Source organism: Serinus canaria, chromosome 1, assembly GCF_022539315.1.
Source record: "Serinus canaria isolate serCan28SL12 chromosome 1, serCan2020, whole genome shotgun sequence".
Classification (NCBI taxonomy): domain Eukaryota; kingdom Metazoa; phylum Chordata; class Aves; order Passeriformes; family Fringillidae; genus Serinus; species Serinus canaria.
The window spans coordinates 1-13911 of NC_066313.1; the positions used below are offsets into that span (position 1 = coordinate 1).

The 13911-nt window shown below is 48.0% G+C and overlaps 1 protein-coding gene across 6 annotated transcripts in view; it reads left to right on the forward strand.

The window, feature by feature from the left end:
- The first annotated feature begins 10941 nt into the window (after positions 1-10941).
- SYNJ1 (synaptojanin 1) overlaps positions 10942-13911 on the forward strand; it is a 50162-nt gene continuing 47192 nt past the window's right edge. For 5 of the 6 annotated variants that reach the window (XM_030234664.2, XM_050975177.1, XM_050975175.1 and 2 more), the window contains exons 1-2: positions 10942-12081; positions 13346-13491. In XM_030234664.2, the coding sequence (XP_030090524.2) occupies positions 13368-13491 (124 nt within the window). In that variant the 5' untranslated portion in view covers positions 10942-12081; positions 13346-13367. The remainder of the gene's footprint in view (positions 12082-13345; positions 13492-13911) is intronic. The other variant, XM_050975188.1, reaches the window with a different exon arrangement.

A 13911-nucleotide genomic window follows, 5' to 3' on the forward strand; every position in this document is an offset into this window, starting at 1 on the left:
TCTAGGGGGAACTTTCATGTAATGCTTGAAAAGGAGCTACAGAAAAGCGCCTCATTTTTAAAGACTCGGCCGAGAAGACAGAAAATTGCTGCTTCTCCATCCCCACTGCCTGCAGAGCTGGCAGGCACCAGGCCAGCTCTGCTCCTCCTTCAAGTTGTTCCCAAACCTGCTGGAAGAACCGAAGGCTACTTTGGTGTTCCATTGCTCTGCTTTTCCCGAAAAAGATCTTTCAGTGCTGTTACCCCTCCATGGGAAGGGCCTTTCTGTCGCACACACTCGGTGACACGAGGCTGCACGAAGCTGCAGCAGCCTCTGCTCCCGGTGGGAAGGGCTTTCTTCCTCCTCTGGCACCTGGCTGGCACAGGTTTCTCAGGGATGCTGGGGCTGCCCCGTGCCTGGAAGTGCTCACGGCCCATTGCTGCCCTGGGATGAGGCTCTGAGCAAGCTGCTCTAGGGCAAATATCCCTGCCTACAGCAGCAGGCTTGGTACAAGGTAATCTTTGGCGTCCCTTCCAAGCAAAATTACTTGATGATTCTGTGAACTGAAAAAACCTGGGGAATAAATCTGTAGAGGTGACTAAATAGATAAAAGCATTGATCCAATACTCACCAGCCCATCCGGCGGAGGTCAGAGCTCTCTGCCCACCGAGGACAGGGCAAGCAGCAGGGACCTTTCTGCCACTCTCCGGCACGGAGCTGTGAAGGCAGAGAGAAGTTCCCAGAGATGGAGCCGGAGGGACGGGACGGGCGCCTGGCCCGACCTTCCAAAGGCGGCGGCCGAAAGGGCGGGGAGCGCCCGGAGCCCGCTCCGCCTCCTGCGCCGCCTGCACACCGCCCGGCGCTGCCCCGCCGGGATTTTCCGGCACGCCGTCGCTTGCACCGCCTGGAGAGGGGAGCGCCCGGGGCTCGGGGGGTGCAGCCCTGTTCCGACTCCGCTCGCCCGGCCCTGCCCGCTGCCCCCGGCCCGCGGAGCGCTGCGAACGCGCCTCCGCCGCCCGCCGAAACCGGCCCCGCCGGGCCGCCCCTCCGCGCCATTTTTCTCACCGACCGCGTCCCTTCGCGCTCCCGAATCCCTTTCTCCCCTCCCCTCTATTTAAGGACAACGCCCCACCCGGCGCTCGCTCCCGCCCCTCGCCCTTCCCTCGCTCGGCAGCCGTCCTTGCCCGCCCCCCGGCACCCGGCGGCGACGGGCAGGGCAGTGGCTCGGGGGGCTGCAGTACCGCTCTCTGTCCACAAGGTGGCAGACTTACGGGGCACCTCGATTTATCCGCCCTTTATGCCGCCACCTTGAGAAGGTCAAGCGAGTCCGCGACACGGCGCTCTCAACATGGCGACTGACGAGGCCCCAGCCGCCCCACCGACCGACTGAGGCGCCGACTCAGATGCCTGAAAAAAACTCTCTAAATTAAAATCGCTCGCGCCTTTTCTGAGCCAACAGCGAGTGTCCGCGGCGCTTGAAACGCCACAGAAAAATCCCAGCGGGGCGCGCCAGCGTCGGAGTGCGGTGCAGGCAACCTGGTTAGACAGACCGCGGGGCCTTATTTTCCCGCCTTTTTTCACCGCCATATTGAGAAGGTCAACAAAAGTCCGCGACATTCGTGACACGCCACTCCCGATATGGCCGCCAAAGAGGACCCTGGCAGAGAGAGGCGTTTGCGCCGATGCCTGGTAAAAATTCATTAAAATACGGCCGCGCGAGGCCCTGCTGAGCTCACAGCCCGCGTCCGAGGCGCTTGAAACGCCACAGAAAATCCCGTGGGAGCCGCGCGTCCTTCGGGGTTTCGTTCAGGCAGTCTGGTTAGACGGACCTCGGGGCCCTAATTTTCCCGCCCTTTTTGTCCGCCACCTTGAGAAGGTCAAGCCGGTCCGCGACATTCCCGACACGCCACTCCCAATATGGCGGCCGCCCGGCTGCCTGCCCGTGCGGGGCTGCAGTACCGCGCTCTGACCACAAGGCGGCAGCACCGCCGCCCGCCCCAGCCGGGGGCAGCCGCGCGCCTCGGGGCTGCGGGCGGGGAAGGCGGCGAAAGAGAACGGGGGCGGCCCCCGCCAAAACTCCTCTGAAATAAATGCCAAAAAACAAGCCGGGAGAAATAAAAAAAAGACCTGCCTCTAACCCAATAAGAACAAAAAAAAAAAAAAAACCACCTTGAAACATTCCTTTTAAACAATATTTAATTTTTTTTTCATATTTATATTCGCATTTATATTTGTAATGTATATTGATGTATAATGTTGATTTATACATTTGTATTTATAATTTCTATTCATATATAAATTTATATTCTATAATGCATATATTCCTTTTACTTAGATTTATTTCTATATTTATATACATTTTTATTTATTGATTATATATTTCTTGTTAAGATTTTAACTTCTGTAACACTTATAATATTTAAAATGAAACTCCTGCCTCTACCCAAATAAAAGCCAAAAAGAACCCCTTTCTTTTAAACTGTATTTAATTTTTAAAAATTCTTTTTACATTATTTAATGTCACATTTATATTTTAAAAGTTTATTAATGTATAGTGTTATTTGTATTCTATATGACATCTCTTCCTCATTTATGTTTGTTTCTATTTTATATTTCTATATCTAGATTTCTATATCTTGGTTTTATATTTCCATACATAGAAACATAAAACAGTAATATCTATATTCATAATATTTTAAATAAAAGCAAGCCTCTAACCCAATAAGAAAAAAATGCCCTCGCGTTTTTTTTAAATAACATTTAATTTTTAAAAATATTTCTATTTATCTCTATTTGTAATATACATATCGATGTATAATGTTTATTTATACATGTATATTTATTGTTTTCTATTGATATATAAATTTATATTCTATATTACAACTATTCCTATTACTTAGATTTATTTCTATATTTTTATACATGTTTTTATATATTGATTATATATTTCTGTGTTATTTTACTTCTGTAACACTTCTGTTATTTAAAAGAAACCCCTGCCTCTACCCAAATAAAAGCCAAAAAGAACCCTTTTATTTGAAATTGTAATTCAATTTTTTTAAATTATATTTTTCATTTTTTAAATTACATTCCATTTTAAATATATATTAATGTATAGTGTTATTTCTATTCTTTATTACATCTGCCTAATATTTATATTTATATTTTATATTTGTATAAATATTTATATCTTGATTATATAATTCCATATTAACAAATATATAACAATAATATATACTTTCATATTATTTGAAATAAAAACCCTGTCTATAACAAAAAACAAAAAAAGCCCATTTCTTTTAATCTATATTTACATTTTTTATATGTAATTATAGATTATATAAATAATTATATTATATAGATTATATAAATATTTTTCATATTTATATTCACATTGATATCTACAATTTATTTTGCCCTATATTGTTATTTATATTCTATATTAGATCTCTTCATATTACTTACATATGTTTATATTTAAATCTAAATTTAGAGTTTAGTTATAGTTATATATCTTTATAGATTTTTTATATATTGCTATCTTTAGATTTACATTTCTATTGTACTTATATTAATTAAAATAAATATAACGAAATAAAACCAAAGACCCCCTTTATTTACAGTATATTTAAAATTTATGAAATAGTTTTATTATTCTGAATTATATTCACATGTGGGTCTATAATTTTCATTAGTTAGATTTATATATATATTTTAGAAAATAACTTTTAATATAAAAACCGATTTTTTTAGGATATTTCTATTACTTATATTTTCATAACAAATATTTTTAGGTATCGGTGTATATGATATATATTTGTATAGTTGGATTGGTATTTTTATATTATTTCTATTTATATTATTTTTTAAAACCCCAGCCTATAACCTAATAAAAACCAAAAAAGCTCCAATTTATTTTAAACGACGTTTAAAAATTTTTATATTTACAATCCATATGTATATATCTTTGTATAGATATATATATAATTTTAAGTCACTTTCCCGCCCTTTTTGCTGTCGCTTCCCCCGCCCGGGAAGGGGCGGGGCGCTGGCTCGGGGGACTGCAGTACCGCTCTCCGTCCACAGGGGGGCAGACTTACCGGGAGGGGCGCACTTCAACCTGCCCGCTCTTTTTGTCCGCCACCTAGAGAAGGTCAAGCCGGTCCGCGACACCCGCCGCACGCCACTTCCAATATGGCGGCCGCCCGGCTGCCTGCCCGTGCGGGGCTGCAGTACCGCGCTCTGACCACAAGGCGGCAGCACCGCCGCCCACCCCAGCCGGGGGCAGCCGCGCGCCTCGGGGCTGCGGGCGGGGAAGGCGGCGAAAGAGAACGGGGGCGGCCCCGCCAAAACTCCTCTATGTGGGGGAACTAAGTTATCGGGCAAGGGGGCATGGATAAAGCGAGGGATGGATGAAGGAGTAGCGGGAAGGGGGGAGGGGGAGGGCGGAGGGCAAGAGGTTAGGAAAGTAGTGGAGGTTGTGGCAGAACAGAAGGGGTGGGGGTACGTGTGTGGTAGATAGAAAAGAGGATGGGGGGGAGGATGGAATGTGGGCTGAGTGGCTGGGGGGAAAGATTTGAAAGCGAGGTGCAGGAAGGGGGTATATGTGGAAGGACGGTGGAGAGAGGGGAGGATGTAATTATTGGAGTTAGAGGGGAGGGGGTAATTCGAGAGGGCGGATGCGGGGTTGGTGGGGGTGGATTAGTGGGGGATGTGGTGTTGAGGGTCGATGGTGGGGGAGAGTGGGTAGGTGTGGAAGGCGATGAGGGATGGGTGGGGAAGGGGGGGAGGGGAATAAGTAGATGGAGGGAGAGGGGGTGGATGGGGGGGGGGGGTGGGAAAAGATGAAGGGGTTGGAGAATCGGAGTGGAGGCGGGGACCGGAGCAAAGAAAAGGTGTGGGGCGGAGAGTGAGGGGAAGGGAGGGGAGGAGGGGCGGGGGAGAGAGTTAGAGAAGGGTTCGGGGGTAGTGTGAGGGGGAAGGATAGGGGAGTGGTGGTGCGGAGGGGGGGCAGGGAAATGAAGAAAGGGGGTACGCACAATGGCTTCATCACCTCCTGCCTCCCCCTCCTTGGGCACCGCTCTCCTCGGGTGCTGCGTGCGTTTAAGGCGGCGAAGAACGGGGCGTCCCCCGCCAAAAACTCTCTTAAATAATTCCAACAAGAGCACGGAAAAAAAACCCCGTCTCTAACCCCTAAAGAACCAAATAAAGATGCCTTTCTTTTAACAACATTTAAAACTTTTATATTTTTATTTTTCAATTTATATTGGTTTTTATATTTTTAATGTATTTGATTTATAATTTGATTTATAATCTATATTTATATCTAGTCCTATTTCTTATTGATTTTTTCTGTTTTATACATGTCTTTTATATATCGTTTATATCTTTCTATATTTATATTTAATATAAGCTATATTTTTAAATAAACCCCTCCGTTACCCCATAAAGCTCAAAAACCCTTTCTTTTAAACAGTAGTTAACTTTTTTAATTTCATTTTTTCATATTTATATGTCTCATCTTAAATGCATAGTATGTATAGTGTAATTTTTATTCTATATTACATCTCTTCCTATTATTTATATTTATTCATATTTTGTGTTTTTCTATATTGATTTTATAGTTCTATATTTATAACGATATGAAATTAACATATATATTCGTATTTTTTAAATAAAACCCTTGCCTCTAACCAAATAAAAGCCAAAAAAGCTCTTTCTTTTTAACCATATTGAAATATTTTTATACTTCTATTTTTCATTATTATATGCACATTTTCTTATATAGTTTATATCAGTTTATTACAGCTTTTAACATATAATACACATCATAACGTATTAATATAATTTATTATTTATATTTTATATCATATATACCGCTAATACTTACATTATTTTAAAATTATAGTTTTATATACATATTTGTGCATTTATGATATATTTCATGCTTAGACATCTACCTTTATTTATATTTATAATTTTATAATAAAAACTCTGCCGGTTACCATATAAAACAAAAGTTACCTTTATTTTAAACTATATTTTAATATTTTTTAGATTTATTTTTTTATATTTTAATTCTTACGTGGTTGTATACTATATAATAATATATTCACCATTTTTTATTACTTTATTTTAATACATTCAGTGTTGTAATATATGTGCTATATTTAGATATGTAATATATATTACATTATAAATGATATATACAGTATAATTTGTATTATGTATTGTATCAATTTCTATTACTTTTTATTTATATTTACATACATCGTATATAAATGTATACATTTATACACATTGTATATATTTATATTTATTTATATACAATATTTTCCCCTTTCCATTTAAAATAGAACGCAGGGATTCCCTGTCGCCCCTGTGATACCCCTAAGAGCCCGGAAAAGGCAGGTGTTCCTTCAATCAACACCCCTAAGACCACAAGTGAAGGCAGATCCCCCCCAGTTCAAACAGAGACAATAACAGAGGAGTAGCTCCTTCCCTCTCCTTAATTTCTTTTGTCCTCATAGGCTCCATTTTTATTGCCCTCTGGGCTTTATTTTCCAGCATCCCGAGCCCCGCTGCTGCGGGGGAAAGAAGGAAAAGGGGGGGCGGGAGGAGAGGAGGGATGGCAGGGAATGGGAAAGGGCAGGGAGGGAGCTCGGGCTGTGGAAGAAAGCGGGAGGGGAAGGGAAAGGCTGGAGGTAGGGACAGGCGGGGAATCCTCCCACGGCTCTCGATCCGTCCCGAGCCCGCCCCGGCCCCGTCCCGAGCCCGCCCCGGCCCCGTCCCGAGCCCGCCCCGGCGCCCCGCCCTGCCCGGGATGCTGCGCTCGGTGGAGCTCGGCTATTATCGGCTGCTTTCGGCTCCATTCGACTCTTCGGCAGAGTTCGGCTCGGCCGAATTCGGAGCCGCTCTGTGTGTTCGGCGCAGCTCGGTTCCTTTCGGCAGAACTCGGAGCCGCTCTCTCCGTTCGGCGCAGCTCGGTTCCTTTCGGCAGAACTCGGAGCCGCTCTGTGTGTTCGGCGCAGCTCGGTTCCTTTCGGCAGAACTCGGAGCCGCTCTCTCCGTTCGGCGGAGCTCGGTTCCTTTCGGCAGAACTCGGAGCCGCTCGCTCCGTTCGGCTCAGCTCGGCGCGGCTCGGCTCGGCTTCCTAAAGAAGCCTAAACCTAAAGAAAAAGTTATGCTTCTGTTTCCACAAAAAACAAACCACACGAGATTCCTACTCACTGTGTCGAACCTTATTTAAAACACAACAAAAAACCCCACGATAAACAATTCCGCAACCAAAACAAAACATATAAGTAACACTAGAACCACACATCCAAAACCAGTGTTTTTTGGTCACCAATCCTAAAAATCAATTTTCTACATACCGTGTTAGCATACCTCTTAATACCTAACTTTATCCTTCGCAAACTTTAAATTGTAAATCAAAACATCCTATACATAACAAACTCTTAAAATACAATTTATGCACTCTTACACAAATTACAGTTAAATCACAACAATTAAAATTACTAAAATCATTACAAAAAATACTTGTATAATATTTAGTTACAAAGAAAAAAAAAAACAAAAACCCACAAAACCACAAAGAAATTACTTCAAAGTGTAAAAATTTATAATTTAAAACAAATAAGATGACTAAGACTCAACATAATAATACATAAAAAAACCCCAAACATAATCACTTGAACACAAATTTACTTCTCAGTGTCAGTTCCCATGATGAACCGGGTCTGTCGGCCACTTGCTGACGGGGTTTGGGCGTCATACCAGTGGACCGCCTGCAGCACACAAAGGAGAATGGAGGCTGAGAGATGCAGCAGAAACTGAGACCTGTGCAATGACAACTGCTTCCATCCAGGTCCCACTGCTCACCTTGCCCACGTACCTCGCCTCCTCATATCCGGCTTTACTTCCTAGAAATAAAGGCAAAGAGCAATGCTGTAAACACACAGTCGCCATTGATGCTTCCCCTGCAAAGGCAGATGGTGACTGATCCTTTGAGCACCTCAGCACCGTGTGACTTTACCTGGCCTAAGGGGCCACCTCTTGCACATCCCTGCCTCCAAAGCTGCTGCTCAAAAGGTCCTCCCAGCACCTTGCTTTCGTCCCCTCTGTGTGTCACAGCCCTCAACTTATCTCTTGGACGTCCGGTGCCAAGGAAGGCCGCCTCGCCTGCTGGGAATTTCCTGCAGTCACTGGCCGTGGTCCCTTGGTCAGCTACAATCAGGAACACCAAACATCACTGCACCATCTTAGCTGCACGGCGGCCAAAGCCCAACAAGTCTGCTCCTCACCCTTCTCCTAAGAACGCCCGGCTCCTTGGGCCACGCTACGGCCACGCTCGGAGGCCGACACTTGCAGAGCTGAGCTCTTTGCCCTGGTATTGCCACTGAACCGACTAACCACGGCCTCAGTCAGGGCTGTGAGCATCCCTGGTCGTGGACTACAGGCATTCCTGGGTGGGCTGGGGTGGGAATTCCCTGGTTATCCCCAGGGGGATTACCTGTGGACCCTAACCCTGCACTATTGCACCCTGCTTAGGCTTAACATTGCAGTTACTGTGGGCACCTGTGGGGGGTTCTGGCACTTTCCTGCATTGGAGTTGCTGTTCAGGGTATGGGTTAGGGGTGGAGTGAGGGCTGGCACACCTGTACTCTACCTTATGTCCTAACCTGTATCCCTTATATTCGCTGTGTGCTCTCTATCCCTTGAGATGGTCACCACTAAAGTCCCTCTCTGTCACTGTCAAGCCCACCTGCCATTGGTTCCTTTGTTCCCAGCCTCTCATTTACTGTTTCAGGCCCCTGGCATCTGCTTATCACCCTCGAGCCCCAGCTTTGCTGTTCGAGATGTCCCCCTGCCTTTCAGCTGCTCGGGTGGTGTTTAAGGTAAGGGCTAGGGGAGGCATGAGGACTGGTGTACCTCTTCTCTACCTGATATACTAACCTGTACCCCCTAAGTTTGCTGTGGGCTCTCTAGACCTTTACCCCTCTCTCTATTCCTCAGCCTGTAGCATTACACCCCCGAGACCACCCGCTTAGTGCTGCCCTGCCAGCCCCGGACGTTATCCCCACCTTTTTTCTTTTGGAGTTGTGCTCTTCTGAGCATTGTGATGGAGACACATTGTGATGTGCTCACCGTCGCTGCAATGATCGAACATGTGGCCGGGAACAGCCATATCTATATCATCTATATCTATCTATATCTATATAATCTAACCGCTATGTCTATCTTTAGCTAATATATATATATATATATATTATATATATATATATATATTATATATAGCCGGGAGGGGCGTGGCCTTTGATGTATTACACGGCATTGAGGGGCGGGGCGACTCGGGGGCGTGGCGATGACGCAATGGGGGGCTGGGCAATGTGACAATTAAATGACGTTCGGGGAGCGGAGGCGGAGCGCGAAAGGAGGTGCCGGCGGCCGGCCTTTAACATGAGTGATGGATGCTGCTGCGCTGGGGGAGGGAGCGACGGGAGCATAGTTCTCAGGAGCCTCCAAACAATCCTCGTGCCTGACAAAACCCCGGCCCTGGCACCGTCTGCACCCAAAGCTTGGTGGTGAACATTTCCTTGGAGACCGGATGGGACCGCGGCAAAAAAAAAAAAAAAACCAAAAAACAAAAAAAACAGCTGGGAGAGGGAGAAAAATAAAACATCCTCAGGCTGCAGGGGCGATGGAGCGGGAGCTGCGGGCGGTTCCGCCCCTGCCCAGCCCCATGTCCGACCTGCAGCGCTGAACGCGGGGGTCGCTCTTTTCGGCCGCCCTCTTCTTGCCGTGCCAGGATCGGGGACAATCTCCTTGGCTCTGGAGGCTTTGGAGTCTGCCTTCGAAACTCTGCACCCTTCGCTAAGACCCTGCTGAGCCACTGGAGCGGCTGGGGGTAGTGGGCTTGTCCAGCTGGAGAAGAGATTGAGCTGAGAATTCTTTAGGGGTCTGCAGCTTCCTCCCGAGGGCCATCTCTGCTCTCTGGGAGTGGTGATGGGACCCAGGGAATGGCTGGAGCTCTGTCAAGGGAGGGTTGGGCTGAATATCGGGAAAGTTATTCCCCCAGAGGGTGCTGGGCACTGCCCAGGGTCCTCAGGGCATAGGACCGAGGCTGCCAGAGCTGCAGGAGCGTTCGGACGGCGCTGCCAGGGATGCACGGGATGGGACTGCTGGGGTGTCTGTGCAGAGACAGAGGTTGGACGCGATGATCCTTGTGGGTCCCTTCTAACTCGGGATACCCCACGGCTCTATTCCATGACTGCAGCTAGCAAGACGACAGCTTCAGACGGCTCCCAGCCGAGCCGAGGCGCTGTGAATCTGCCTATCACCCTCGAGCCCCAGCTTTGCTGTTCGAGATGTCCCCCTGCCTTTCAGCTGCTCGGGTGGTGTTTAAGGTAAGGGCTAGGGGAGGCATGAGGACTGGTGTACCTCTTCTCTACCTGATATACTAACCTGTACCCCCTAAGTTTGCTGTGTGCTCTCTAGCCCTTTACCCCTCTCTCTATTCCTCAGCCTGTAGCATTACACCCCCGAGACCACCCGCTTAGTGCTGCCCTGCCAGCCCCGGACGTTATCCCCACCTTTTTTCTTTTGGAGTTGTGCTCTTCTGAGCATTGTAATGGAGACACATTGTGATGTGCTCACCGTCGCTGCAATGATCGAACATGTGGCCGGGAACAGCCATATCTATATCATCTATATCTATCTATATCTATATAATCTAACCGCTATGTCTATCTTTAGCTAATATATATATATATATATATATATATATATATAGCCGGGAGGGGCGTGGCCTTTGATGTATTACACGGCATTGAGGGGCGGGGCGACTCGGGGGCGTGGCGATGACGCAATGGGGGGCTGGGCAATGTGACAATTAAATGACGTTCGGGGAGCGGAGGCGGAGCGCGAAAGGAGGTGCCGGCGCCGGCGCCGGCCTTTAACACGAGTGATGGATGCTGCTGCGCTGGGGGAGGGAGCGACGGGAGCATAGTTCTCAGGAGCCTCCAAACAAATCCTCGTGCCTGACAAAACCCCGGCCCTGGCACCGTCTGCACCCAAAGCTTGGTGGTGAACATTTCCTTGGAGACCGGATGGGACCGCGGCAAAAAAAAAAAAAAAAAAACAGCTGGGAGAGGGAGAAAAATAAAACATCCTCAGGCTGCAGGGGCGATGGAGCGGGAGCTGCGGGCGGTTCCGCCCCTGCCCAGCCCCATGTCCGACCTGCAGCGCTGAACGCGGGGGTCGCTCTTTTCGGCCGCCCTCTTCTTGCCGTGCCAGGATCGGGGACAATCTCCTTGGCTCTGGAGGCTTTGGAGTCTGCCTTCGAAACTCTGCACCCTTCGCTAAGACCCTGCTGAGCCACTGGAGCGGCTGGGGGTAGTGGGCTTGTCCAGCTGGAGAAGAGATTGAGCTGAGAATTCTTTAGGGGTCTGCAGCTTCCTCCCGAGGGCCATCTCTGCTCTCTGGGAGTGGTGATGGGACCCAGGGAATGGCTGGAGCTCTGTCAAGGGAGGGTTGGGCTGAATATCGGGAAAAGTTATTCCCCCAGAGGGTGCTGGGCACTGCCCAGGGTCCTCAGGGCATAGGACCGAGGCTGCCAGAGCTGCAGGAGCGTTCGGACGGCGCTGCCAGGGATGCACGGGATGGGACTGCTGGGGTGTCTGTGCAGAGACAGAGGTTGGACGCGATGATCCTTGTGGGTCCCTTCTAACTCGGGATACCCCACGGCTCTATTCCATGACTGCAGCTAGCAAGACGACAGCTTCAGACGGCTCCCAGCCGAGCCGAGGCGCTGTGAGTATCGCAGCCTTTTGCCCGGCGCGGTGACTCGAAGGCGGCTCCGTCCGCACGGCTGTTCCGTAGCCTGTCCCTCAGCTTCTGCTCCTCGTGATACCCCCGCAGCCGGACTCGGGCCTGGCTCTGCTCGGTTTGCTTAAGCCACAGCTCCGTCCCGCCTCGGCCCAGCGCCCGCCCCCCGGCACCTCCCCTCCGGGGCGGGCGGCGCAGTGCGGAAGGAAGGACGCGGGGCCGGGAGGAAGCGGATCCCGCCGGCTCCGCGGCACCGGGCGGGGCGGACGGACGGTGAGCGCGGCGGTACCGCGGGCCGGCCCGGGGCTCGGGGAGCACCAGCGGGATGGGCGGGAGCTGCCAGGCGTGTCCCTGCGCCGTGCGGGAATGTGGCGGCCCCGCGGGCGGCGGGAGCCCCGCGGCTTGGCCGAGCCCTGAGCCCGAAGGGCGCGGCGGGGTCGGGCAGAGGCCGGAGCGGGGATTGCGTGCTGCTCCCGAGGTCGCGGAGCTGCCGGCAAGGGAGGGCGGAAGGCCCCGCTCCGGAATGAGAGATCCTCGTTCTCTGCGTGTTGCCGATCCTTAGCACGGAAATTGGGCTGCTCTCGCATTTGTTTATGGTTTGCTGCAGTGTGAGAGTTGTGTGGGGTTTTTTTAGGATCTCACTCGTGTGTGGCTGGCGGGCAGCGTCACTAGTACGGCACTGCGATGTTTCAGCCGCCGCAGGGCAGGGTTTAAATCCAAATCAAACGCTGCTTTCTTTAAAAAAAAGGGGGGTGGGGGGAAAGCTGAAAATAGGGTGACGTTTTTATACGACCCTTTAAAATGTCTTGACGGCTTCAGTGTTTAAAATATACTGTCCTTTTGTACAAGGGCAGAATTAGTAAAATAGATCTAAAAATTGAAGGCTTCCTCTCTGCCTTTGGCACTAGTTTACCGTGGTTGCTGCTCTTCCATGTTGCTGGTAGCTGGAAAACCTTTTTTTTTTTATTTCACTGAGAAGAAATACTGTTTATCAAGTTTTGGGAAAGAAATTTAAACTAAAATAGAGTAGGATTAGATTTAGGTGTGTTCCCTGAGAAGGTGAAGAGGCCTTAGGACAGGGTGCCCAGAGAAGCTGTGGCTGCCCCATCCCTGGAATTATCCAAAGCCAGGTTGGATGGGGCTTGGAGTAACCTGGGATACCGGCATGTGTCCCTGCCCATGGCAGGGAGGTGGAACTGGATGAACTTTAAGGTTCCTTCCAACACAAAGCAGTGTGGGATTCTGTCAAATTCTAGTTGTCTTAAACAAGCTTTTAAATAAATCCAGATTCTGAAAGGTGTTCCTCTGGGTAGTTCTGGTTTTGAAACCCTCTTATGCCATCGTTAGGTAATCCCTGTATTTTTTTTGGACGTAGATAAACTAAGTCTCATGGGGTAGAAAGAGGAAGCTGGGGATTTTGTTGTTAGTTTTTGCTGAACACGTTAAATCCCTAGGAAAGGCCGTGGGTCAAACCAGCTTTGCAGGAGGTGTCTGGGAGCACAGGGAGGTTTCACTAACATCATTCTGTGTTGGCCAGGGCTGCCCGTGTGTGAGGCAAAATGGCTTTCAGTAAAGGATACAGAGTCTATCACAAGCTGGATCCGCTTCCCTTCAGCGTGATCGTGGAAACCAGGAACAGAGAAGAATGTCTCATGTTCGAGTCCGGAGCTGTGGCTGTCCTCTGTGAGTCCATCTGTTTTGATAACTACCATGTTAGAAACGTGGCAGACTTGACGTTGTGTGAGCCATTGTATTTGGGAAATGGAAAGAAGCAACTCTTTTGTTTTTCTGTTTGCTTATGGAGAGGCTTCTGATTTAAATGAGAAAAGAGACATTTTCTTATCTTCATCTGTTGAGACAGAATTTTGCACATTTCATTACATTTCTTTATACATGTGTATTTTCATGTCCATTAAATTTTCTTATAATTGCCTCCAACATCACCTTGTTTCTTGGGCTCTGAACAACCCTATTTTGAATGTGCGATAACTCATTGACAAGCTAATTCTGATGTTGCATTTCCTAGCAATAAATTCTGTGTTCTTAAGTATTATATCATAATTTGGTTTTATCTTATTTTGTGTGATTTTTGTTAGGTTTTTG